We start from the raw sequence: 27,595 nt of genomic DNA, 5'->3' as shown, positions 1-27,595 counted from the left end.
CTTCTTGGAGACAACCACTTCCTTGAATGGGATTTCCTGGTGGCTTTGCTTCTAGGGAGGTTTGTCAGTCACTGGCCTCTGTAATTTGGGGTCAACAACCTGAAAATCTGTCACCTCCCGGCGAGAAAGTTCATTAAACACGCCCCCCCCGCCAACGCGGCCCACGGGTCGCCTGCACAGTCGCACTGTCCACTGCGCTCGCGGATCAATCCCCACCACACGCGGGACACGCCACGTAGGCTACACCGACCGGGTGGGCTGCCAAGGCGGGTTCGCGCGGTTCCCGCTGCAAGGACTGACCCGCGACCCGACGGCACGCGCCCTGCACCGGAGATTCCAGCCGCGGAGGCCAACCGCGCGGAGCCGCGTCTCCGCACCGGGCTCGCACCCCGCTCCCACCCCGCTCGGGGTCACCCAGAGCCCCACCACCCCCGGCGGTTCCTGGGCCCCAGGGCGCAAGGGGCCTCAGGGCCCAACCGCCGGCCCCGCCGCCCACCCTCGGCCGAAGGCCCCTCCGGTGTTTGAGGGCGCCCGGGCTCCTGTCTTCGCAGAAAAGTAACTCCGGGACCAGCGCAAGGGGAAAGGGAAAGCGACGCTCCCAAGGCGGCAAGCGGTGAGTCGGGTCCCCGGAGTTCTCCTGCCCGAGTTTTAAGCCGCACCCCGGGCTGTGGCAGCTCGCCCCGCAGCTCGCACGCCGAACTCGGCGCCCGCGGGTGGTGGGCCCGCGTCCCCGGCCCGCAGCCCCCGCGCCCCGCGCCGACACTCACCGAGAAGCCGGCCCAGAAGGGGCAGGAGTGGCGGACGCGGGCCGACGTGGTGAGCGCCAGAGCGGCGAAGCTGACGGCCACGATGAGGCATCCGAGCGCCATCTGCGTGGCCCCGAGCGCCAGCACGATGCGGGAGCGGCCCGGGCACTCGCGCAGGCGGGACAGGCTGCGGGGCAGCGCGGCGGGGCGCGGCGCGCGGGGACCGCCAGCCGGAGGCATCGCGCCTGCACGCCTCACCCGCTCGCGCCCGGCCCCGCGCGCCGCCCCTCCTCACCAAGGGTCCGAGGCAAGTTGCACCGACTGAGGGGTCGGCGTCCCCCCGAGTCGCGGGGGCTGCGGCGGCCGCGCGCTTGGAGCGGGACGGGCGGGGCGGGGAACCGGACGCCCGCAGCCCCCGCTGGTGCCCGCGCCCATGCCGCCGCAGCTCCGCAGGGCCGCCCGCCGGCCGCGCCGCGCTGCGCCCTCTCCCGTCCGCCCCGCGCGCTCCCCGGACCGGGCGCGGGCTCGAGCTGCCGCCGCCGCCGCCGCTGTCCCCGGGCGCGAGCCCTGCCGCCGCCGCGCGCAGGGCCGGGGCCGAGGCCAGAGCACGAGCCGGGACCGAGCGGCGCGGGAGCGGGCGGGCGCAGGTGCGGTCCCGGTGGCCGGGCCTCGGCGCTCGCGCCCCTCACCAAGGAGGGGAGTGAGAACCGCCGGCGCGTCAAGGGCGACGGCGGCAGGAGCCCGGGGCCGGCGATGGGGAAGAGGCCTGGGAGCTGGGGCGGGCCGGCCGAGCCTGGGGCTGGCCCCGGAGGGGCGCGCGCGGCGGCTACGGGGGTCGCGGAGGAGGTGACTTCCCAGCGCCTAATCCCAGGCGTGGCAGGCGGGAGCCTCTCTCGAATGCGGAATTCCTGGATTCAGGATTCTGCTGCTCTCCTGCAGTTCCAGGAATTTCTTAAGCCAACTGGAGAACTCGGTCCTGGAGGACTGGGCATTCAGAACATCCCCAGTTCACAGATATCTCTTGCCTACCTTCCGTTTGCAGGGCTTTTGATACAAGTGGAAAATTGGGGCTGAAAATCAATTGCACAAAACGAATTTGGATGAACAGTGTCATGAAGGACCTACAAAATCATCTCTCCCTTTTGACAGTATTTTGACAGGTTTTAAATACCTGACTGTTGGCTTCCTAGGGTACCGAGAAAGCTTGGAAGTTCAGGTTATCACGAGTCACCTTGCGGCCCCGTTGATGTGACCACTTTAAGACTGCCAGTATTGAAAAGGGTTGTGTTGACATATGAGAGGCCCAGGAGTGACAGGCAGTCTGAGGATATCAAGCACAAAAAGGCAACGTTCATAGTAATCATAGCGGGAAATGGTGGGTCAGTTTACACAGCCTCAAGGCGGGACTGAGGGAGTTTCCTATTGGATTTGGATCAGAAACGCTGCAGTCTCGCCCCCAAATATCTCAGTTGCTGGTGGTGGAAATTACACCTTTAGAGATATAGATTCCTTTGGGGCTGACGAGGTTCTATTAAAATGCAAATTCCTCTGGAAGGGCCAGTAGCTCAAACCTTTTATCAGCCAACACCTTAGCAGGCATGGGATTTATTTTCCAATTTAACAGGACGGTCCAGAGATGCACAGGGGTGGGGATTCCACAGATGGAGTGGCTGACCTCAGAATGCTGGCCTCTGGCCAGAGCTGCTTCTCCTCCAGTCCTGTCTAACAGGATGAGCTTCTGGCAGGCATCATTCTGAGCTCTGGAGTACAAATACAAATTTCTTGGAGACATTCTCTACCTAGAAATGCACAGGGCAGCACTTTTTAAGGGCTTGAAATTATACCATCAAGATCCTGGACTGCTTGGAAGTTAGGTTCTCACTGTAGTCACTTCACTCTTTCATTCACTTATTCATTTCTCCAACAAAAGTTCACAAAGAACCCGGCCCCGTTTTAGGCTCTCGGAGAACATGGGTATTCATGTTGGGTATTCCTCTGGCTGATTCATGTTGATGTATGGCAGAAACCAACACAATATTGTAAAGTAATTATCCTCCAATTAAAAATAAATAAACTTTCAAAAAGAGAACATGGGTGAATGAAACAGCCAACTCCCTGCCTTCCTGGTGAAAGGTGGAAAGCAGACAAGCATAACAAATAAGTTACGTAGTTGATTGACATTATGTGGTATTCAAAAAATACGTTAAACACCCACAGTGTGCCACCCACTGAGGATATAAGGATGAGCAGACAAGCTTCCTGTACTCAGGGAACTTTCAGGCTAGTGGGGGAACCAGCAGTATGTGGGTAATTGCTCCAAGGCCGTGGAGAAGGAAATGGCAACCCACTCCAGTACTCTTGCCTGGAAAATCCCATGGACGGAGGAGCCTGGTAGGCTACAGTCCACGGGGTTGCGAGGAGTCAGACAGGACTGGGCGACTTCACTTTCACTTCTCACTTTCGTGCATTGGAGAAGGAAATGGCAACCCACTCCATCTCCTATTCTCCGTTCTTGCCTGGAGAATCCCAGGGACGGGGGAGCCTGGTGGGCTGCCGTCTATGGGGTTGCACAGAATCGAACACAACTGCAGCGACTTAGCAGCAGCAGCAGCAGCAGCAGCTCCAAGGCCAACTGCGAATATGTTCAGTGTTACGGAGAATTCTACATGGTACCAAAAAAACAGATAATAAGCAGCTTTGGAAAGAGCTTTCTGACCACAGTATAGAAAATTGACTGTGGGATGCCCAGGGAAATGTGGAGAAGTGAGATGCTGTTGCTGCCATCTAGGCAAGAGGGGACGGTGTTTTGGATTAGGGTGGAGATGGTGGTGATACCGAGAATTGGATGGATTTCAGAGGTGTATGGGAGGTGTCAGTGATGAATTAAACATGGACTAGAAATATAGGGGCTGCCAGTTGGCACACCGTGGGAAGAATCACCAAATGCTGGAAACCTCCAGTGAACTCCCATCTACATATTAGGTGTGCTTCCAGGATGTATATAAATCCTTCTGTTTATAAATGACATGGGAAAAGCTCCAGGCAGCTCGGCAGGGAATTTTGCTGTAGGTGGGTCGGGAGAGAGATCTACCTCCTTAGTAAAATTTGATCAGAGGGAGAGACTGTTGAGAAATTAAAATTACTTTTTGCTCTTCTAAAAATTAATTCTAGGACATCCCTGACTGACCAGTGGTTAAGACTCCATGCTGCCAATGCAGGGTGTGTGAGTTCCACCTCTGACTGGGGAACTGTGATCCCACATGCCGTGAGGTGCAGCCAAAAAATAAAAAAATCAATTCTGTGTTTTAGAAAATCTTAAAATTGTACTGTATTAAACCCAGTAAATAATTAAAAGGAGTCAATTTCCTAGAAGTGAATCATAAAGATAGAAGGGGGAGGGAGATAGGGAGGGTAAGAACTGGCAGCTCATTGACCCTCTTTGCCCTTCACTGTTTTTCTTTTATGAAAGGCTGTAATAATACATATCCTGGTGTTCTGGAAGATTCCTGGAGACCCCTGGAACAACCATATAGCAACTTTTTCTTTTCCCTAAATCAGATGAGACTAATAGACTGGGATCATTTTTCTTTTTTTTTAATTTTATCAAAGTATACTTGATTTACAATGTTGTGTTAATTTCTGCAGCAAAGTAACTCAGTTGTATATATATGTATTCTTTTTCATATTCTTTTCCACTATGGTTTATCATAGGATATTGAATATGATTCCTTGTGCTGTACAGTAGGACCGGTTGTTTATCCATTCTGTATATAATCTTTGTCTCTGCTAATCCCAAACTCCTGATTCATCCCTCTCCCACCTCCCCACTTGGCAACCATAAATCTGTTCTCTATGTCTGTGAATATGTTTCTGTTTCATAGATATGTTGATTTGTGTCATATTTTAGGTTCCATATAAAAGTGATATTATATGGTATTTGTCTTTCTCTTTCTGATTTACTTCATTTAGTATGATAATCTCTAGGTTCATTCATGTTGCTGAAAATGACATTATTGCATTTTTTTAATGGCTGAGTAATATTCCACTGTATATATGCACCACATCTTCTTCATCCATTCATCTGTCAGTGGACATTTAGGTTGCGTCCATGTCTTGGCTATTGTCAGTAGTGTTGCTATGAACATAGAGGTGCATCTGTCTCTTTGAATTATATTTTTTTCTGGGTATATGGCCAGGAATAGGGTTGCTAGATCATATGGCAAACCTATTTTTAGTTTTTTGACAATCCTTCCTACTGTCTTCCACAGTGGAAGCACCAATTTACATTCCCATCAAGAGTTTAGGAGAGTTTCCTCTTCTCCACACTCTCTCCATCATTTATTATTTGTACACTTTTAACAATGGCCATTCTGACCAGAGTGAGATGGTACTTCATTGTAGTTTTGATTTGTATTTCTCTAATAATTCATGATGTTGAATATCTGTTCATATGCCTGTTGGCCATCTGTATGTCTTCTCTGGACAAATGTCTGTTTAGGTCTTCTGCCCATTTTTCAATTGGGTTGTTTGTTTGTTTTTTTCTATGAGCTGTTTGTATATTTTGGAAGTTTAGCCCTTATTGGTTGCATAATTTGCAAATATTTTCCCCCAGCCCATTGGTTGTCTTTTTGTTTATGGTTTCTTTTGCTATGTAAAATCTTTGTTTGATTAGGTCTCATTTGTTTACTTTTGCTTTTATTTTTGTTGCCTTGGAAGACTGACCTAAGAAAACACTGGTATGATTTATGTCAGAGACTGTTTTCCCTGTGTTCTCTTCTAGGAGTTTTCTAGTGTCTTGTCCTATATTTTGGTCTTTAAACCATTTTGAGTTTATTTTTGTGTATGGCAGGAAGGTGTGATCTGACTTCATCAAGAATGTCTTTTCTCCATTGTATAGTCTTGCCTCCTTTGTTGAAGATTAATTGACCATAGGAGGACTTCCCTGGAGGTCCAGTGGTCTAGACTCCACACTCCCAATGCAAGGGGCACGAGTTCGATCCCTGGTTGGAGAACTAATATCCCACATGCAACACAGTATGACCAAAAAATAAATTAATTAATAATTGACTATAGGTATGTGGTTTTATTTCTGAACTCTCTGTTCTGTTCCATTGATCCACACATCTGTTTTTGTGCCAGTGCCATGCTGATTTGAGTACTGTAGCTTTATAGTATTGTGAGACCATTGCTTATAAGCAAAGAAGGTGGCTGAGCTTTTTGTGAAATGCAATCATGCCTGCTTGCACCATGGGTAGATAAGTAACACTAATGCCTCCCTTACAGGCCTCTTGTTGCAGATTCCTGCTCTTTTCAAAATATACTTCTGCATAAATGGATAAGGAATGAACTTGTTCCTTTGCATCTCCTATAAGAGGTAAGAAAGTTGTACTTGGATCTCACAGTCCCTGTCTCTGGAAAAGTAATAATCAGTAGAGACTCCACTTCCAGGAACAGTAGGCTAGCAGATTCTCCTGCCAAAGTCAACCAAGAAAACAAATGAAATATTTTTAAAAATATATTTTTTAAAACATCCAAGAATTAGGGAGATAATGAGAGAATACCAGGCCAAGACCTAGGAAGAATCCAGAGAGTGAATGCAGCACTTGGGCAGCCTCTGCCCTGAGCCCTTGTATTCTGCCTCTGGCAACCATGGAGGGTTAAAGCAAGGAGTTTTGAGTCCAGGTCCCTCCAAGGGGGCTGGGGGAGGGGCGGTGGTGAATCTAGGAAGCCAGCACCCTGATTTAAGATGGCCTCCCAAATGGCTGTGCCTGAATAATAAGGGAGTAAGCCTACCTTATCTCTGGTTGCAGGTGTCCAGAAATCCCAAACCTGAAGTTTGGATTAAGGTAGTCTTGCATTGCTCAGGCCTCTCAGTTCATCAGTTCAGTCGCTCAGTCATGTCCGACTCTTTGTGACCCCATGAATCGCAGCACGCCAGGCCTCCCTGTCCATCACCAACTCCCGGAGTTTATTCAAACTCATGCCCATCGAGTTGGTGATGCCATCCAACCATCTCATCCTCTGTTGTCCCCTTCTCCTCCTGCCCCCAGTCACTCCCAGCATCAGGGTCTTTTCCAATGAGTCAACTTTTTGCATGAGTTGGCTGAAGTATTGGAGTTTCAGCTTCAGCATCAGTCCTTCCTATGAACACCTGGGACTGATCTCCTTTAGGATGGACTGGTTGGATCTCCTTGCAGTCCAAGGAACTCTCAAGAGTCTTCTCCAACACCACAGTTCAAAAGCATCAATTCTTCGGCACTCAGCTTTCTTCATAGTCCAATTCTCACATTCATACACGACCACTGAAAAACCATAGCCTTGACTAGACGGACCTTTCTTGACAAAGTAATGTCTCTGCTTTTTAATATGCTATCTAGGTTGGTCATAACTTTCCTTCCAAGAAGTAAGTGTCTTTTAATTTCATGGCTATAATCACCATCTGCAGTGATTTTGGAGCCAAAAAAATAAACTCTGACACTGTTTCCACTGTTTCCCCATCTATTTGCCATGAAGTGATGGGACCAATGCCATGATCTTAGTTTTCTGAATGTTGAGCTTTAAGCCAAATTTGTCGCTCTCCTCTTTCACTTTCATCAAGAGGCTTTTTAGTTCCTCTTCACTTTCTGCCATAAGGGTGGTGTCATCTGCATATCTGAGGAGCTGACAAAAGCCATTGAAAATCATCTCTGGAGAAAAATAACACCAAACTCTATATCATCCTAGGCCTCAAATTATTTCTAAAAATAGCATGTTAAAGATTCACTTTCCTTTAACTCCATCACTATGATAAAGGACATTTATGAAAAACCCACACATAACATTATACTCAGTGGTGAAAATTGGCTACTTTCTCACAAGATCAGGCATGAGATAATGATGTTCATATTCCCCACTGCTATTCAACATTGTACTAGAAATTCTGGCCAGAGCAATCAGACAAGAAAAATAAAGAAGAGACATACAAACTGGAAAGGACGAATTAAAACTTTATCTGTTCACAAGTGATATTATCCTATATTTATAGGAAATCCTCAAAGGATCCACATGAAAGCTACTAGAGATGATAAATTCTGCAAAGTTGCAGGATACAAGATCAACACATGACTGTTAATCGCTTTTTTATTTGCCAGCTAAGAATAACCTGAAAAGAAAATTAATAAAGCAATTCCATTTCAATACAACTAAAAGACTAACACACCTGGGAATAAATTTAACCAAAGAGGTGAAAGATTTGTACACCAGAAATTATAGAAAATTGCTGAAATAAGATAAAGTATACCTGAATAAATGGAAAGACACCATGTTTGTGGATAGAAAGTCTTAATATCAAGATATAAGTACCCAAAACACTACAAATTCAATGTGGTCCCTGTGAAAACTCAGACAGACTTTTTTGCAAAAATGGGAAAGCCAATCCTCAAATTCTTCTGGAATTGCAGTGGGTCCCAAATAGCCAAGCAGTCTTGAAAAAGAAGAATGGAGTTGGAAGACTCACACTTTCAGATTTCAAAACTTACTACAGAGCTACAGTAATCAAAGCAGTGTGGTAGATGCATAAGGACAGATAGACCATTGGAATAGAATTGAGGGTCCAGAAGCAAATTCATCCACCTAACACCAGTTGAGTTTTGACAGGAGCATCATCCAGTGTATAAATAATCTCTTCAACAGATGGGGCTGAGACAACTGTATTTTCGTATACAGAAGAAAGATGTTGGACCTCAGTCTCACATCATATATGAAAATTAACACAAAATGGATCAAAGACCTAAATATAAGAGTGAAAGTCATAAAACTCTAAGAAGAAAATGTAAGTATAAATATTTATGATCTTGGAATTGGCTCTAGAGTCTTAGCTCTGACACCAAAACTGTGAGGGACAAAAGAAAAACTAGATTAAATTGTACTTCAAAATTTTTGTTCGTCAAAGGATACTTTCAAGGAAGTAAAAAGACAAACTATTGAATGGGAGAAAATATTTGCAAATGATTAATATATAGCCGATAAGGATTTAATATCCAGGGTATATAAAGAACTCCCACAATTCAAAAGCAAAGAGACAACTCAATTTTTAAATGGAGAAATGACCAAACTAAGTATTTCTTCAAAGAAAATGTATAAGTGGCCAATTATCACATGAAAAGATGTTCAACATCACTAATTAGAAAAATGCAAATCAAAACCACAATGTGGTACCACTTGGCATGCGTTAGGATGGCTATCATCCAAAACAAAACAAAAATAAAATAGCCAAGCACTGGTGAGAATATGGAGAAATTGAAATCCTTGTGCACTGGTGATGGGAATGTAAAATGGTGCAGCCACTGCGGAAAACAGTATGGAGACATGTCAAAAAATTTATTGTAAAGTTACTGTACCTAGCAATTCCAAGTATACACCAAAAAGGATTGAAGGCAGGAACTTAAAGAGATATCTGTCCAACTGTCTCCTGAACCTTGAGGACATCATGCTGAGTGAAATAAGCCAGTCAACAAAGACAGAAATATTCCATGACTCCACTTACACGAGGTGCCTAGAGTAGTCAGATTTACAGAGACAAAAAGTGGAACAGCGGTTGCCAGGAAATGGGGGGGAAGAGAAATGAGGAGTTAGTGTTTAATTGGGGGCAGAATTTCAATTAGGGAAGATGGAAAAATTCTGTAGATAGATAGTGGTGATGGTTGTACAACAATGTGCATGTACTTAATGCCACAGAATTACACACTTAAAAATGGTCAGGGCTTCCCTGGTGGTTCAGTGGTGAAGAGTCTACCTGCCAATGGGGGAGACACAGGTTCCGTTTCTGGTCTGGGAGGATCCTGCGTGCCTCGGAGCATCTGGGTCCATGTGCCACAACTATCAAGCACTTTTGCTTCACTATTGAAGCCCGTGCTCTGCAAGAAGAGAAACCACCACGATGAGAAGCCCACATACCACAACTAGGGTATAGACTCTGCTTGCCGCAGCTAGAGAAAAGCCCATGCACAGCAACAAAGACCAAAAATTATTTAATTAATTCTAAAACAAACAAAATGTTCTGTGATTAATATTCTATGAAAAGAATATTAAAAAAGAATATGTGTATAACTGAGTCACTGTACAGTACATATTAACACGACATTGTAAATCAGCTGTATGTCAATTAAAAAAATGAAAAAAATTAAATAGGGACTTTCCTGCTGGTCCAGTAATTAAGACTCTGTCCTTCTAGTGCAAGGGGTGAGGGTTCAATCCCTGGTCAGGGAACTAAGATCCCACATGCTGCAGGGAACAGGAAAAAAAAAGATAAAATAAATCCAAAATTAAGTTTTTAAGACTTCTGAGTTACTGACTAGGATTTGTGCGAAGCCCCTGAGAAATAAATGAGGTTGGATTACTCAGGAAGGGCAGTGAGGCTAAGAAGTAGGTTCCACTTAAATTAACTCAACCAGCACCATTAAGTCAGGTTATTAGAAACATATATTGTCATGATTTCATTAGAATAAGCAGTTATTCATATTCACACATACTGACTCAAACAAAATTATGTATGAAAGAAATGTTTTGCCTTCAGGGAAAATGTATCAAAATTACGAGTCAAGCCACATGAGATTTGATAATTCTCATCCATCAACTGAACAGAAAATAATGGAGTTGAATTTATCATTTGATTTTGAAGCATGAGAGTCACCTTCAACCAGAACTCCTTGAATAGCTTTTTTATTTTTTAAGTAAGAAACAAAAGTAAAACACTTTGCTCATGGATAAATAGGAAGTCTCTGGAAAAATAAACATCACTGCTCTTCAGCATCAATTACATGATTGGCCCCACTTTTCACAGCAGAGATGTAATTTAGGGGATCTGTTGGCCTTTTCTGTGTAGGTCAGCTGTGCGCTCAGTGACAGCCTTGACCATCCAGCAAATCCCACTCTCTCTCTGCTCTCCCCGATGCATTCCAAGCCCTATGATCCAGAGAAACACTGTTGTTGTCCAGTCACTCAGTCATGTCTGAATCTTTGCAACCCCATGAACTGCAGCAGCCAGGCTCCACTGTCCTTCACCCTCTCCCGGAGTTTGCTCAAACTCAAGTCTGTCGAGTCAGTGATGCCATCCAACCATCTCATCCTCTGTCACCCCTTTCTCCTCCTGCCTTCAATCTTTCCCAGCATCAGAATCTTTTCCAATGAGTCAGCTCTTTCCCAACAAGTGTGCTCTTCACATCAAGCGGCCAAAGTTTTGGAGCTTCACCTTCAGCATTAGTCCTTCCAACGAATATTCAGGACTGATTTCCTTTAGGATTAACTGGTTTGATCTCTTTGCTGTCCAAGGGACTGTCAAGAGGCTTCTCCAGCACCACAGTTCAGAAGCATCAATTCTTCGGCACTCAACCTTCTTTATGGTCCAACTCTCACATCTGTACATGACTACTGGAAAAACCATAGCTTTGACTAGATGGACTTTTGTCAGCAAAGTGTATGAGACTAGTGCTGTAATAATATTAAAAGACCCCAGAGAGCTCCCTTGCCTCATCTGCCAGATGACAGCACAGCAGGAAGATGGTCATCTGTGAGCTAGGTAGCAATCCCTCAGCAGACACTGAGTCTGCCTGCACCTTGACCTTGGACTTCCCAGCCTCCAGTACTTTGAGGAATATATGTCTGTGTTTACAAGCCACCGAGTCCATGGTCTTCTGACTGTGGCAGCCTGAACAGACTGAGACATGCTCTGACAATATAGCTATAATGACCGTTTTTCAAAACTGGGATTGAAAGGGAAGAACAAATGCAAAAGCTTTAACTGTGTCTGGTAGTTAATTTGTTGTGATAGGGTTTGCATTATTATGATGAGACTACACGTAATACCAGATTAAGCAAATAAGGAATTTGGGGACATTCTATCATTTTTTTGTGTCCTTGAGAACCTGGGTTTTCAGTGTAGAGACAGGGAGATGCAATATAGATGTAACGTAAAATTCATGTAGTCCTGGATTTGAATTGGAAATAACAACTTTGTGTAACTGTATTAGTAAGGACACTCATTGCAGTGCCTTTAAACTTACCAAATATGTTTAAATCCATACGATCATGATAATGTTTTTAAAGAACTCATTGGTTGCTCCCAGTCGATGATAGGGAAATAATTCATAATCTTAAAAACTGGCAAATGACAAGAAGACAATCGGGCATTTATCCTTTCTTTCCTACATAAAGTGTACGTTTGGGTAATCAGATAGTAGGTGAGGGGAAGTATCATTTTATAATAATATCAATTATTATTATAAGAGATAGTTGAAAAGAAATATTGAATTAAGATGTCACCACTTTGCAGCCCACAGTGAATTAACACATATAGAAATTGAGCACTGACAGCTGCTGACATCAAAAAAAGGGTGAAAACTAGACCCCGACAGGCCTCCTGATGGAAGAATGCATCATTTTTAATCTTGTGAAAGGGATTAAGCCTGACTTCCAATCCCGTCTCTGGATCCAGCTGCCAAGTGGCAGGACACCCACAGGCAAAGAAACACACTGAACTGAATTAGGAGAATGCACTCAGCAAACGCTAGACTGCTGGACAGTCTGCCTCTTCCACAGATAAACCATAGGGAAAAGAGAGGGATGGAATGAAATCTGGGAATTCAAACGGACTTGAAAGACATATTTTTAAAAATTTGATAGGTAAGGCTAGTATGTAGTATCTAGAGAGAGATTGTTGTTTGTTCTTTAGTCACTAAGTCATGTCCCACTCTTTGTGACCCCATGGACTGTAGCCCACCAGGCTCCTCTGCCCATGGGTTTCCCAACCAGCAGTACTGGAGTGAGTTGCCATTTCCTTCTCCAGGGGATCTTCCCGACCCAGGATCAAACCCACATCTCCTGTTTGGCAGGTGGATTCTTTACCACTGAGCCAGTGGGGAGCCCTAGGGAGAGATACTTGAGTGATCAAATTACAAAGAAGTGAGAGGAAGTGAGGACTACATATCAGAGAGCAGTCATTGATACTTTGAGGGAGGAGTAAGGGTTTGTCATGGTGATGGGGCAGTTAGAGGAAACTCCATTCTTTCTGGTGGTTAATTTCTTTAAAAAAAATTTGTTTTTATTTATTTTATTTGGCTGCTCTCATTTTAGTTTCGGCATATGGGATCTAGTTCCCTGGGCAGAGATGGAACCCAGGCCCCCTGTATTGGGAATGTAGAGTCTTTGCCATTGGACCACCAGGGAAGCCCCTCTTGTGGTTAATTTCTTAGCCTGGGGGCGTGGTTACAAGGCCACTGACCTTACAGTAATTCACCCAGATCTACGCTTGATGTGTTTGGATTTCGGTGTCACTTTTCCATTCCCTTCTTCCCCAGAGAATGTTTATTTACAGAAGATGGAAAAACCTCACACTCTGGACTTGTCAAGTTCATCATGACCTTCCTGTCCCATGACTTTTGTGCCTGGATCAGAGAGTAAATTTTGAAAACTCCATTTTGTGTCTTTCATCCCCTGCAGTGTTCCTTGGCGCATCCTCATTCATCCCAGGCAAGGAGTGGCGTGTCACCTGCCAGATGCTGCCTGACGAGAAGGCACCCCGTTCAGCTCCCCCGACCCCACCTCTGCAGCCCTGTGGGTGCTCGCATATGCTGTCTGCCGCGCTGTGCTTTATGGCTGTTCAGATGTCAACTCTTTTTTTTTATTATTTTATTGAAGTATAGTTGATTTACACTGTTGGATTAATTTCTCCTGTACAGTGAAGTGACTTAGTTATACACACATGTATATTATTTTTCATATTCTTGTCTGTCATGATTTATCATAGGTATTGAATAGAGTTACCTGTGCTTTACAGTAGGACCTTTTTGTTTATCCATCCTACATATAATAAGTCTGCATTTGCTAATCCCAAACTCCCAATTCATCCCTCCCTAAACCCTTTAACCCTTGGCAACCACAAGTCTGCTCTCTGCTTTGTGTGTGTGTGTGTGTGTGTGTGTGTGTGTTTTGGCTGTGCAGCGTGTGAGATCTTAGTTCCCCGACCAGGTGTGTGTGTGTGTGTGTGTGTGTGTGTGTGTGTGTGTGTGTTTTGGCTGTGCAGCGTGTGAGATCTTAGTTCCCAGACCAGGGATCAAACCTGTGCCCCTGCATTGGGAGCAGTCTTAACCACTGGACTGCCAGGGAAGTCCCCACAAGTCTATTCTCTCTGTCTGTGATCTGGATGTTGACTCCTTATTCCTCCCAGACTTAATCTGCAGCAGATCCATCAGAACAGGTGGCTGTGAAGTGGGAGAAGCAGTAAGCTTGGAATCAAACCCGTGGCCCAGCTGGCTGCCCCCCGCCACCAGCTCTATGACCAGGGCCACCCCACGGGCTATTCAGCCTTGGTTTCCTCATCTGGAAGGTGTGTGGCTCGTGGGGGCGGAGGGTGCCTGAGAGTGGCTGTGGGGCTTTGATGAGGAGATGAACAGAAAAACCACTTGTAACCTCAGCTATGAGGCTTCCCAAGTGGCTCAGATGATCAAGAATCCACCTGCGATGTAGGAGACCTGGATTAGATCCCTGGGTCAGGAAGATCCCCTGGAGGAGGACCTGGCAACCCACTCCAGTATCCTTGCCTGGAGAATCCCATGGACAGAGGAGCCTGGTGGGCTACAGTCCATGGGGTGGCAGAGTTGGACACGACTGAGTGACTGAACAGCAACAATAATAAAGACCTAGCAAAGGTCAGAGGCTCGTCCAGCATCTTTCATGAGAGACAGGCACAACCTCAGGCAGAATGTAGTTCTTCTGGGTTGCAGGGCATCGTCCTTCCCACTGGGCCCCCCTCTCTGCGGTGCCTCAAGGCTCTGTCTCGGCTTCATGGACCAGAAACGGAACTTACAGCCGGGCCACCTGGGATGGCTGGCTGTGCTCTGCACAAGGACCCCCATCAAGGGGGCTGGGTGAACCAGGTGGATCTAACTCACCCCCAGTCACCGGGCCAGGCATCCTGGCCTGGAACATATCCTGTTCCTATCCTCTGCTTGGCACCCTGATGCTGAGGTGCTGGCCTCAGCCCTGGCCACCAGAGTGCCTAACTGTGTGTGCCATGGCTTCTCTCCTCGAACCCCTTTCAAGGTGTCCTTGTATCCAGCCCACAACTGATGGATGGTGTGCAGACAGGTGAGTTTTTGATGAAACGCGTCAATAGAATAGAGAAGCCAGAAAAAAAAAAAAAAGAATAGAGAAGCCAGATCCTTTTTCCATGTGTCCTCTGAGTACTATCAGTAGGATTAGAAACTGTAATTGCTTGTCCGGGCCACTAGGGTGCCATTCAGGAAATTACTTCCTCAGTAAAATTTAGTAAATTACAGTTATAATTTAGGAAAAGTAGGCTACTCTTCGGTGAATTAGTATTTCAGGGTGGTGGAATCATTTACTGCACAGAGTGGTGTCCGAGTGACCTAAAATCCTTAATGGTCCTTCCAGACGTGTGCTCAGTCCCTTTTTTGCGACCCCATGGACTGTATGTAGCCCACTAGGCTCCTCTGTTCATGGGAATCTGCAGGCAAGAATACTGGAGTGGGTAGCCATTTCCTGCTCCAGGGGGTCTTCCCAACCTGGGGTCGAACCCATGTCTCCTGAATTGGCAGGCGGATTCTTTACCACTGAGCCACCTGGGAAGCCCCAACAGAGAAAGCTTCCATGTTGGAAGAAAAAAATGCAGTTTAATTATAATTCACAGAGAAGGGAGAAACCTAGGGTCCTTGGAGGTCCAAGGGGCCCTTGTGTTCTTTAAGGAAAATAGCTCAACGCACATGAACTACACGTGTAAATGTCTCTAGAATGGACCCAAGGTGCTGACCTATACACAGCCTCACAACTTCCAGGAAAAATTAACGTGGAGGGAGGAAAGAAGGAAGGAAAGGAGAATTTTTATGACTGATATAATAGAATATTTAAAGACGTGATGCAAAAGGTTTTTAAGAGATCCAGATATTCATAAACATGCTGATAAGGATGACTATGCTTTATAAACGCTCTAACATAAATTCTAATTAATATGCAAATAATGCCCCAGAGGACCTGTAATGTGATCCTCTCAGAAGTTTAACAAACTGCTGCGTCAATTAGCTATGAATACTTTCTCCATTAATCTTACACATTAACTAAACCTTCAATTGTTACTGTCGTTCTGCCAGTCTCCCCTCAGTCATTATTAAATACAACTTCTCATTTCTTTCTTTTTAAACAACATCCCTTTTTTCTTACATTATTCAAAAATGGTATAACATAGTAAGAGATTTGAGAAAAATATGTCTTTGCTAACAGATGCCATGGCAAGTAGATTCCTCTGAAAAGAATTAGTTTTCTCGAAACCAGTGCCTACATCGTTTTGCAATCTTCTCTTGAAGTCACTTAATTTTGGAAGACTCTTGTAGGGGGAGGTTTTTTCCATCTTTCGTGCCCCAGAAGGCACCGTATGGCACCCACAGTTCATGTCTGTCTACCCCTCCCTTGTTCCTCCCCATAAGAGAGGAGTGACTTACCTGATCAATGAGTGGACCACGTTACCCATAGGACAACAGTGCCCCTTTCATCTGCTGTGCATTGAATTAAGTCTCCCAAGAGGGTATGTTGGGACTTCTCTGGTGGTCTAGTGGTTAAGATTCTGAGCTTCCAGTTCAAGGGGCTCAGGTTTGATCCCTGATTGGGGAATTATGGCCAAAACAAAGAAGAAAAAAAAACCCAAGAGGGTATGTTGACATCCTAAACCTTGGTACCTATGAATGTGACCTTGTTTTCTGTTTATTTTTAAGTGAAAGATAATTGCTTTACAATATTGTGTTGGTTTCTGACATACAACATGAATCAGCCACAGGTATATGTATGTCCCTTCCCTCTTGAACCTCCCTCCCACCTCCCACCCTATTCCCAGTTGTCACAGAGCACCGGGTTGAGCTCCCTGTGCTATATAGCAGCTCTTTGTTTTACATATGGTAGTGTATATGTTTCCCACTAGCTATTTGTTTTACAAATGGTAGTGTATATGTTTCCTTGCCAGTCTCTCAATTCATCCCATCCTCTCCTTCCCCTCCCCCATCCCCGTGTCCACAACTCCATTCTCTACATCTGTGTCTCTATTCCTGCCCTGCAAATAGGTTCAGCTCAAATTTCACTTCCATCTTTATCACTTTTTGTTCCTTTGTTGCATTCTTATCTTTGTTGGCCAGTTCCTTCTTTTGATCACCCAGTGTCATAAATTGCCATGTGGGCTTATTGCTGAGAAGCAAGGAGGCACCCCAGCTGCACACTTTGCTGTCTGGGCAGGGACCAAATGATTGGATCCATAAACCAGACTAAAAGTAAAATGCGATTCAAATTTATATCTCACCAAAGTGATCAGCTACCATACACCATACAGGCAAAGGAAGGGGTTTCTAGGCAGAAGTAACAACATGTGCACCATGGTTCAGATGGTAAAGAATCTGCCTGCAATGCAGGAGCCAAGGGTTCAATCCCTGGGTCAGGAAGATCCCCTGGAGGAGGGAATGGCAACCCACTCCAGCATTCTTGCCTGGAAATCCCATGGACAGAGGAGCCTGGTGGGCTACAGTCTATAGAGTCACAAAAAGTCAGACATGACTGAGTGACTATTTCAACAGCATGTGCAAAGGCCCTGAGACAAGAAGGAGTAAGGCATGTCCTAAATACCAAATACCAAGGTGCAGAGAAACAAGGAGTGCAGAAGGATATGGAGAGTGTCCAAGGACAGTCCAAAGACCACAGGGAAAGTGTTGCAAGATGTCCATTGGTGGATGAATGGATAAGAAAGTTGTGGTACATATACAGAATGGAATATTATTCAGCTATGAAAATGAATATATAATGAGGTGGATGAAACTAGAGCCTATGATACAGAGTGAAGTAAGTCAGAAATAGAAAGCCAAATACTGTGTATTAAACATATATATGCAATCTAGATGTATGGTACCAACAATCGTATGTACAGGGCAGCAAAAGAGACACAGATGTAAAGAACAGACTCAGTGTGAGAAGGCAAGGGTGGGATGATTTGAGAGAGTAGCATTGAAACATATATATCACCATATGTAAAATAGATGACCAGCACTAGTTTGATACATGAAGCAGGGCACCCAAAGCCGGTGCTCTGTGACAACCTAGAGGGAGAGGGCGGGGAGGGGTGTGGGAGGAGAGTTCAGGATGGAAGGTACACACATATACCTGTGGCCAATTCATACTGATGTTTGCAAAAACCATCACAACATTGTAAAATAATTATCCTCCAATTAAAATAAATAAATTAAAAAAAGAGAGAAGACCATGATCCAATTTTTAAAAATTTGTTTTTAATTGGAGGATAGTTGCTTTACAATGTTGCTTCTGCTGTACCCTGATGTGAATCAGCCGTAAGAAAACAGGCGGCAAGCAGATGGGAGAAGGTAGATGTAGGGCAGGAAGCTGTGGCAGGGCCTGGATGTGACACAACCCTGGTGGGAGCAGTGGACTTGGGGACAGCGGGCAGATCCCAGAAGCATCAGGATGTAGAGCAGCGATCTCCCTGTGCAATGCCAGAACACAGCTGGAACGTGTTAGAGATACAGGTCCCCAGCCCGTCACTGCCCCTGCCCCCCCAGTCTCTCAAGTGATTGGAACTCTCAGGAGGTTCTGACTCTCAGCCCCATGTGAGATCCACTGAAAAAAGGTGACAGAATGCCAAGAAGGAACTCCAGGGCCAACTTCCGATCGGGGGAGACACTACCTTGGTGACCAGGTGGGGGCTGTGCTCTCCTGGGGCTGGATTCCAAAAGCAAAAAGGTAAACAACCCTGTCAAACACTAAACAGAAAGACAGCAAAAGCCCTTCTTCAACTTGGATTCACATGAAACTCTGCTTATTTCATGAAGGGCGCGATTGACAACCTAAAAGTTAAGTATTTATATATGGCAAGATTTCTCACCAAAAATTAAGATGAGCAACAGGAAAGAATGCACTTGTAACATTTACAGCAGAGGGGGAAAGGTCACTATCCTCCTTTTTTCTTCTTTTTATCTGTACTGGGTCTGAGTTTCAGCATGCAATTTCTTCCCTGACCAGGGGGCAGTGCAGAATTTTAGCCACTGGACCACCAGGGAAGTTCCAACAGGTCACTCTCCTTAACATGAAAAGAGCCCAAAGAGAAAACTTAATAGAAAACTAGATTGAGGATGTGAGAGGGCATTTCACAGAGAGAAGAAATACTGGCTAATCCCGAATGGAGAGATAAGGGATCATGTCAGTAACAAAGGAAATACCATTACAGCAACAGGGTAAGTCTTCCTGCCCATCTGACAGCAAAAAAAGAATTTTTTAGGGCTGATAATATCCAGTATCAGAATTTCAGAAAATTGGGTGTGTGGACTGCATCCTGCACTATTGGTGAGACTGTAAATTGTTAGTTTTTGGTTCTGGCAATTTGATAGTATCTCTCAAAACTTAAGCATGCACTTTCTCTGTGAACTAGGGGAGAAAAGGGGGGAATTTTCATGAGACACACGCCACAATATTTTTTAAAGAAATCGACGATTAGTTTAATTTCTATGCAGGTACCTTCTTATTCATAACATATTATGTCAAGTCATTCTCAGCTTACTTTCAGAGTAATTGTGTTATAAATCCCAAGGTCGTGATATGTCTTATCCAAGGAATTCTCCCGTATAGAAATAACAAAGAGTATTGAAATGGAGTAACCTGCTCAGAACATTTTAGATATTTTACTTTGAAATTCAGTGTGGAATTTAAACAGTATTTTTATTTCTTTTGGCGTCACAGCAGAGAGCTGTTTCCCTAGGGGAAAAAAGAAAAGCTTTTGTCCCCGATTAAATCCAGTCCATCCTAAAGAAGCTGATTAGAGGAGAGACAGGAATGTGGTGAGTGTGGTAGAGGGAGTCCTGGATAGGAGACGAGACTGTCCTCACTAGCAGGTGAGAAAGAGGTAGTAAGGACTTCCCTGGTGGTCCAGTGGTTAAGACTCTGCCTTCCAATGTAGGGGACTCAGGTCTGATCCCTGGTCAGGAAATTAAGGTCCCACATAACATTGGGTGTGGCCAAAACTTAAAAACATCTAAAAAGAAAGGCAGGTGCTGGCTGTGCCCTGTGACTTGGGCTCACTACACAGGGGACATGCACCACAGTGTTTATAGGGGTATTCAAAGGCAGGCAGACCCCAGTCACTCTCAGAAATGTACAGATAGAGAATGTTTAAACTGAAAAGCAGCGGGTAGTTAAATAAAGCTTGAATGTTCCTGAAGGACATGTCCCTGAAGGGCCACCTCCTGAGCCACCCGTCCTCAATCCGTATGTGCATCCTCAGTGAACAAATTAGAGACCAAACTGTGAAAGGCAGATGGGAATACTACTTTTTATTTATTTATCAATGGCTACTGGGTGTTCATTGCTGTGCATGGGCTTTCTTAGTTGCGGAGAGTGAGGAGTACTCTTCGTTGTGGTGCACGGGCTTCTCATTGCAGTGACTTCTCTTGTTGTGGTGCACAGGCTTAGTTGCTCCAAAGCATGTGGGATCTTTCTGGACCGGGGATAGAAGTCGTGTCCCCTGCATTGACAGGCAGATTCTTAACTACTGGACCACCAGGGAAGTCCCCTGTTCCTCTTGATTTTAGCCAATGTCATGGGTATGAGCTGGTATCTCAGTGTGATTTTGACTTGTGTTTCCCTGACAACGAGTGATGCTGAGCATCTTTTCATCATTTAAAATTGATAGTTAATTAATTGCTTTTAAAATTTTGCTGAAGTATAGTTGATTTGCAATGTTGTGTTAGTTTCTAGTGTACAGCAAAGTGATTCAGTCCTACATATACAATCCTTGTTCATATTCTTTTCCATTAGGATTTATCACAGAATGTGATTCCCCATGCTGTACAGTAGGAGTTTGTTGTTTATTTGAGTGATAACCGTAGACATTGTGAAAGTACAGAGTGTACACAGTGGAAGCAGTGTGGCCTTTCATGCCCGCATCCTGGCCCCTCCGGGCCCTTGTCTGCATGTCATCCCAGGGACAGATATGTAACTCATCCAGACACATATTGTATGTGTCACGCTATACACACTCTTCTAGGCCAGGCTTCTTTCCCTTGACCGTATACTTTTGCAGATTGATTCACATCAGTAGATCTAGATCTGATTCATTTTAAAAATTGTTTTAAGTAAAACAGATACAGAAAACCACACAAATCAAATATAGGATTTAATGACTTGTTATATGGTAAACACGACCTTGGACAAGGCAGAACTTTGCCCACAGTCCCCAAGCCCCTCCGTACACCACACACTAACCACATTTTGCTCCCTCCCAGCATTTCTAGCATACTATTTTGGTGAAAGTTTTCACTTTCGTCTCAGGTGCAAAGGATTTGTTAACAAAATAAACCACTCATATATACAAATAAATAATACCAATTTGAGAATTATCTAGCTTACTTTTAATATACCAACATTAAAAGAAAAGATAAATAGAAACAGCAGAGGCTACATCCCCAAATTGGGTTTTGACCAACATCCAGACTCAAACAGCACTGGGAAGTCCTGTGTCCCAGCACATCTGGAGTCCCAATTGGGAAAATATCCCAGGCATCACATCCGCTCCGTGGGTGAGATGTCAAAAATTGCAGTTTGGGGTTCCTACTTATAATTCCAGGATGCAAACTGGTATCATCCCACTTATAATCCCAGGATGCAAACTGATATCTTCAGTCTGTGAGCAAATAGCAGCTCTGGTTTCATGTTAATGCTGTTTGTTTTGTCATGTAACACTTGGAATGTTGTTAAGCTTAGTTGACCAGGCCCCCTCCAGGGGCTCAACAATCTCAAGATTCATCCCCCATCTTGTCTATGGTGCCGCAAGTCTGGTGCTCACTCACAATCACTCACAGTCAGGGCAGTGTCCAGGCAAGTTAGAGGCAAAGTCAGAAGGCTGCTCTGCTGTATCTCTAAAGCCTAAACAAGACTATTTAATTTCCCTAACACACTGGCTGTATGCGTGGCCTTTCGTTGGAATTGCATGTGTTTGCTGTTTCCTGTTAGAACATTGGTTTTCGAGAGTTTTTTGGACCCCAGGGATCTTAAGCCTTTCTCTGACCTTGAGGTTCCAGCTGCCTCTCTTGTTTTTAGTTTGTGATGTTTGTTTGGTTTTGCTGCAGGAAGAGCCCAGCATTTCCCTTCTGTCTTGTGGCTCAGATGTCACACTTAGAAAAGCAGTGTCTACCCCCCAGGTTATATATACACATATTTACTAAAAGGGCTTCATTTTGTATTAATACATCTCAGCTTTAACCCATCTGATTTCCCTTTCAAATAGCAAAACGTCTATTTCAAATAAAAACAAAAACAAAAATTCACCTGAACCCTCTCAAGATTTTCTGGCAGAGACAAAAAGCCCTCTTTGTAAGTTTCTTTCTTTCTTTTTTTTTTGTAGGAGACATCCAGAATAGGTAAACACACCAAGGAAGAAAGAGAATTAGGGGCTGTCAGGGGCTGGGAAAGGGAGAAATGAGGAGAGCTTGCTTTGGATACAGGCTTTTATTTGGGGGGAATGAGATAGTCTGAACTACAGTGGTAATGGTTACACAACACTGGGAATGTACTAAATGCTCCTTAACTGCACAATTTAAAATGGAAAATGCTTAACATTTTATTATTTTAAACTTGAAACATAAACACATAGAATGTGACTTTAAAAAAAATGTGAATGAAAAAATAAGTAAAAACAGAAGAAATAACAGAGGAAAGGAAGTAACGTTAGGGTGTGGGAGTAGGTTGACTTTGAGGATCCAGAGCTGATGGGATGCTGGTTGCAGGGCTGGACCTGCCCATGGGGCTGGTGCTTCCTGAGACAGCTTTGGGTCTCCGACAGGGGTGGTAGTTCCTCACTGGGCTCTGGGTCTCCTGTAGGAACGGCTGTTGATGCTCTCTGCGGGATTTGTGGATCTGCTCCTCGCTCTGAGTCTCCTGTAGGAGCAGATGTGGGTTCTCCTGCAGGAGCTGTGGGTCTTGACCCGGCTGTGGGTTGTTTGCGGCAGCAGGAGCAGGTGTGGCCCAGAGGCAGCAGAGCAAACCGCCCCCCGCTCCCCCCCCCGCCCCCCCCGCCCCCCCCACCCCCGGCCATGACCATTGTGGTGACCTTTTGCTCCCAGATCAGGCCCAGACCCATGTCTGCTCAGATCTGCCAGAGGGCTTGGGGTAAGCCGCAGGCGGAAGGGCGCTGCCTGCACTCTCCATCCCGCCCAGCCAGCTCTGACAAGGCATGTGGACACCAAATGCCCGCCAGACTTCTAACCCCTCACCAGCCCGCTCTTGCTGGAGGCCGACCCACAGGACAGAAACGCCCACGCCCACACAGCCAGGGAAGGGACATGAGGCTACCCGGGTGGGATCAGAGTGGTGGCCTGGGTTCGCCTGCGCGGGGGCTCCATTTCAGTGTGAATGTCCAAAGTTAAATGGATTCAGCAGTTCAGCTGGCAAGGAGCGCTATGTCCAATGAACTGCGAGGCAGGCAGGTTCTGCACTTCTCGCACTGACCACACGGTGGTGCTGAACTCGCCTCTCTAACCCAAACGCCACTTGAAAGGTCCACCTCATGCGTGTCCCATGAACATCATGCACGTTCCACTTCCATGCACGTTCCACTTCGTGCACGTTCATGTGATTCACGTGACCCACGTTTCGCATCATGCACAATTTACATCATGCACGTTTGAGTCACGCACATTTTACATCATGCACGTTAACTCCATGCACTTTCACGTCGCACACGTTTTACGTCATGCGTGCATCCATCGCACGTCACGTCATGCACGTTTACGTCACGCACGTTCGCATTGCACACATTTTACATCACGCATGCTTTGAGTCATGAACATTCACATCATTCACGTCGCGTCAAGCACGTTTTAAGTCATGCAGTTCTACATGTAGCGGGCTCTGAGGGCTGCTGACAAGCTGTGTCTCGTCAGCCAGCTGAACTGTCCCGCGCAGCGTCTCTGCAGTTGGGAGCTCAGTCTCCTTACTGCTTGCTGGGTTTGGCTTCAGGACAACACAAGGCTGCGTCCACGCTCACAGGAGCTGGGTTTCCTGCCCATCCAGGTGATCCCGGGAGGACAAGGTGAGGAGGAAGTGGGGAGAAGCTTCCTGTGAGCGACTGACAGCTGAAGGTGTCACTCTTCAGAGGATGCGGGAAGGGTGTGATGTGGAAAGTTGGGTTTTTAGTCAGTTCTCTGTGGGTGTAGGAGGCCTGTGGCACATGGTGTCAGGCCTGCCTGCGCTGTTTGTGGTGGAGCTGCCATGCTGTCTTACCCACGGGCTGCACCGGTTCACCCGATTCCTTTATGACAGAATACTGAGTGGTTTGTGGACAATCCCGCTTTGTTTATCTGCTTACACGCGGTGGACGTTTGCATTTTACTTTCGGCCGTTGTGAACAGAGTCGCTATTAGAACGTGTGTGTGCTGTGTTCAGTTCTTTAGGTTCTTGTCCTGGCATCCTGAGCGCGGGTTGGAAAAGAATTTCCAGATGCAGAGCATTTCAGAAGGGAGCGAGTGTATTAAGATTGAGGAGCAGAGATGATGTGGACGCTGCAGATTCAGCCGGGAGAGGGGGAGAGACCGCAGGGTGCTGTTAGAACAGGGGGCAGCTGCAGGGGAGCCAGAGCTTTTTCTGGGTTAGTAGCCATTTATTACAGCCCGGGGACAAAATTTCTGCTCAAACGGTGGCATTTTAGGGGATTGCGTAGGGCGCTGTAGAGTGAGCCCCGGGATGGGCATTTTTGCCTAATTTGGGGATCAGGGAGCTGGTGAGTAAGAATCGGGGGCAGTTACAGTGGGACTCAGGCGGTTCCGTGATGACCTTAGTTCTGGACTTCGTATCTGTGGTCTTGGTGCAAGGCCTCCCACCTGTGCCCTTGGGTCAGGATTCCACAGGTTTCTCTCTAGGAGGGTTCAGTTCAGTTCAGTCGCTCAATCGTGTCCGACTCTTTGCGACCCCATGAATCGCAGCACGCCAGGCCTCGCTGTCCATCACCAACTCCCGGAGTTTACTCACACTTATGTCCATCAAGTCGGTGATGCCATCCAGCCATCTCATCCTCTGTCGTCCCCTTCTCCTCCTGCCCCCAATCCCTCCCAGCATCCAGGTCTTTTCCAATGAGTCACCTCTTCGCATGAGGTGGCCCAAGTATTGGAGTTTCAGCCCCAGCATCAGTCCTTCCAAGAACACCCAGGACTAGTTGTAGTAAATATCGGGGCTTCCCAGGTGGCTCAGTGCTAAAGAACCCGCCTTCTAATGCAGGAGACACAGGAAACCGGGATTCAATCCCTGGGTCGGGAAGATTCCCTGGAGAAGGAAATGGCAATCCTCTCCAGTATTCTTGCAGGAAGAATCCCATGGACACAGGAGCCTGGTGGGCTACAGTCCATGGGGTCTCAAAGAGTCAGACACGACTGAGCAACTGAGCAACAACAACTTAGTAAACATAGGTTGCACCATTTTCCCACAAGTAATGTTTAAAGGTTTCAACTTTTGTGCATTGTTGCCAACATTGGTTATCTTTAATTTTCTTGATTTTGAGTTGAGTGTGGAAGAAGTTATTGAATTGTGGTTTTTTGTTTTATTTTTTAGGTAAAAAATTTGTATTTTTTTATTGTGGTAAAAAATTAATAAAATTTACCATGTTAAACATTTTTCTTCTTCAAATTGAAACATACTTGCTTTACAATATTGTGTTAGTTTCTGCTGTACAATGAAGTGAATCAGTTACATGTATACATATATCTCCTCCCTCTTGAGCCTCCCTTACACCCTCTCATCCCACCCCTCTAGGATGCATTGTGTTTTTTAACTTGCATTTCCATCCTGTCTTCATCTGCTTGGTGTCCACTTACATGTCTTGTGTGAAGGAAGGTCTATTGAAGTCTTGTTGGTTGTTGTTGATAAGTCATAAAAGTTTTTACTATACCCTGGATACATCATTTACTTAAAATTTCTTTAAAATGTTCTATCGGAGTATAGTTGATGTGACAATGTTGTATTAGTTTCAGGTGTACAGTAAAGTGATTCAGTTCTACATAAATATGTATCTATTCTTTTTTGAACATGTTTCCCATTTAGGTTATTACAGAATATTGAATAGAGTTCTCTGTACTGTAGTGTAGGTCCTTGTTGGTTATCTATCATTATTTTAAATACAGCAATGTGTATTTGTCCATCCCAAACTCCTAATCTATCCCTCTCCCACTCATGTCCCCTGGAAATCGTAAGTTCGTTCTCCAAGTCTGTCAGTCTGTTTCTGTTTGGAAAACAGGTTCACCTGTACCCTTGGTATGTCTACGTCTGTCCTCACCTGGGTCCCCCCTCACATCGCCAATTACAGGAATTGAATGTTTGCTCAGCCGCCCCTCCAACATCTCAGTGGCCAATGCTCACATTTCACTGAAACCCAAAGGCAGATCAGTCAGTTCAGTCGAGTCCAACTCTCTTTGACCCCATGGACTGCAGCACACCAGGTTTCCCTGTCCATCACCAGTTCCTGGAGCTTGCTACCACTTAACGGCCATCAAGTCAGTGATGTCATCCAACCATCTCATCCTCTGTCATCCCCTTCTCCTGCCTTCAGTCTTTCCCAGCATCAGGGTCTTTTCCAGTGAGTCAGTTCTTTGCATCAGGTGGCCAAAGTATTGGAGCTTCAGCATCAATCCTTCCAATGAATATTCAGGACTGATTTTCTTTAGGATTGACTGGTTTGATCTCCTTGCTGTCCAAGGGACTCTCAAGAGTCTTGTCCAACACCGCAGTTCAAAAGCATCAATTCTTCAGTGGTCAGCTTTCTTTGTGATCCAGCTCTCACATCCATACATGACTGCTGGAAAAACCATAGCTTTGACTAGACAGACCTTTGTCGGTACAGTAATGTCTCTGCTTTTTAATATGCTGTCTAGGTTTGTCATAGATTTTTTTTCAAGGAGCGTGCATCTTTTGATTTCATGGCTGCAGTCACCATCTGCAGTGATTTTGGAGCCCAAGAAAATGAAAGTCTGTCACAGTTTCCATTGTTTCCCCATCTATTTGCCATGAAGTGATGGGACCAGATGCCATGATTTTAGTATTTTGAATGTTCAGTTTTAAGCCAGCAAATGCTGTATGTTTTGGAGTCTTAATTTCTTATTAAATTTTGCATTTCAAGAGCCATCTCATTTAGCACCCTGCTTTCCATTCCTGTAGATCCAATAGTTGTTCAGTTTCAAAAATGTAAATAAACATGTATGTTGTGAAATGATGACCACATTCAAGCTAATTAACACATCTGTCATGTCACTTGTTTGCATGTTTTTTTTTTTTGCTGGTGAGAACACTTCAAATACACTTTCCTAGCAAAGTACAATATACTCTATAACTGTTTCACCATGCTGTACTTAGATCTCTACAATTTCTTCATCCTGCAGAACTGAATTTTTGTATCATTTGAACAACATTCCCCGTCTCCCTCACAGCAAGTTCCTGACAATCACTATTCTGTCCTGTTTTGTGATTCGGACTTTAGTAGTTTCCACATATAATTGAGATAATACAGTGTTTTCCTTTCTCTGTTGGCTTATTTCACTTAGCATAGTGCCCTTCGGGTTCATTCATGTTGTCCAAATGGAAGGATGTTCTTTTATAAGGCTGAATAGTATTCATTCATATATATCACATTTTAAAATCTGTTTATGCTAGACACCAGGGCAACAATGGTGAGATAGCACCTCAGATTTCTAGATGCTTACATAAAAACATATATTTACATAAACGGTGATACAAGAATTGAAATTACCCTATATTGCTGATGGGAGTATAAAAAATATATC

General features: G+C 45.2%; 1 protein-coding gene and 1 long non-coding RNA gene across 2 annotated transcripts in view; one reads left to right on the top strand and one right to left on the bottom strand.

Annotated features, from left to right (window-relative positions):
• Nucleotides 1-1,227, bottom strand: part of FAM189A1 (family with sequence similarity 189 member A1) — a 240,997-nt gene extending 239,770 nt beyond the window's left edge. Inside the window, exon 1 of the mRNA XM_043490192.1 lies at nucleotides 768-1,227. Coding sequence (XP_043346127.1) covers nucleotides 768-986 — 219 coding nt within the window. The 5' untranslated portion in view covers nucleotides 987-1,227. The remainder of the gene's footprint in view (nucleotides 1-767) is intronic.
• LOC122455222 lies at nucleotides 82-13,544 on the top strand. The gene is made up of 3 exons (XR_006273617.1): nucleotides 82-613; nucleotides 6,030-6,120; nucleotides 13,221-13,544. It is a non-coding gene; the product is annotated as an uncharacterized LOC122455222 (long non-coding RNA).
• The last annotated feature ends 14,051 nt before the right edge of the window (nucleotides 13,545-27,595 follow it).

The sequence above is a fragment of the Cervus canadensis genome, chromosome 17 (assembly GCF_019320065.1).
Source record: "Cervus canadensis isolate Bull #8, Minnesota chromosome 17, ASM1932006v1, whole genome shotgun sequence".
Classification (NCBI taxonomy): Eukaryota; Metazoa; Chordata; class Mammalia; order Artiodactyla; family Cervidae; genus Cervus; species Cervus canadensis.
This window is presented reverse-complemented; position numbering and strand designations above follow the sequence as displayed.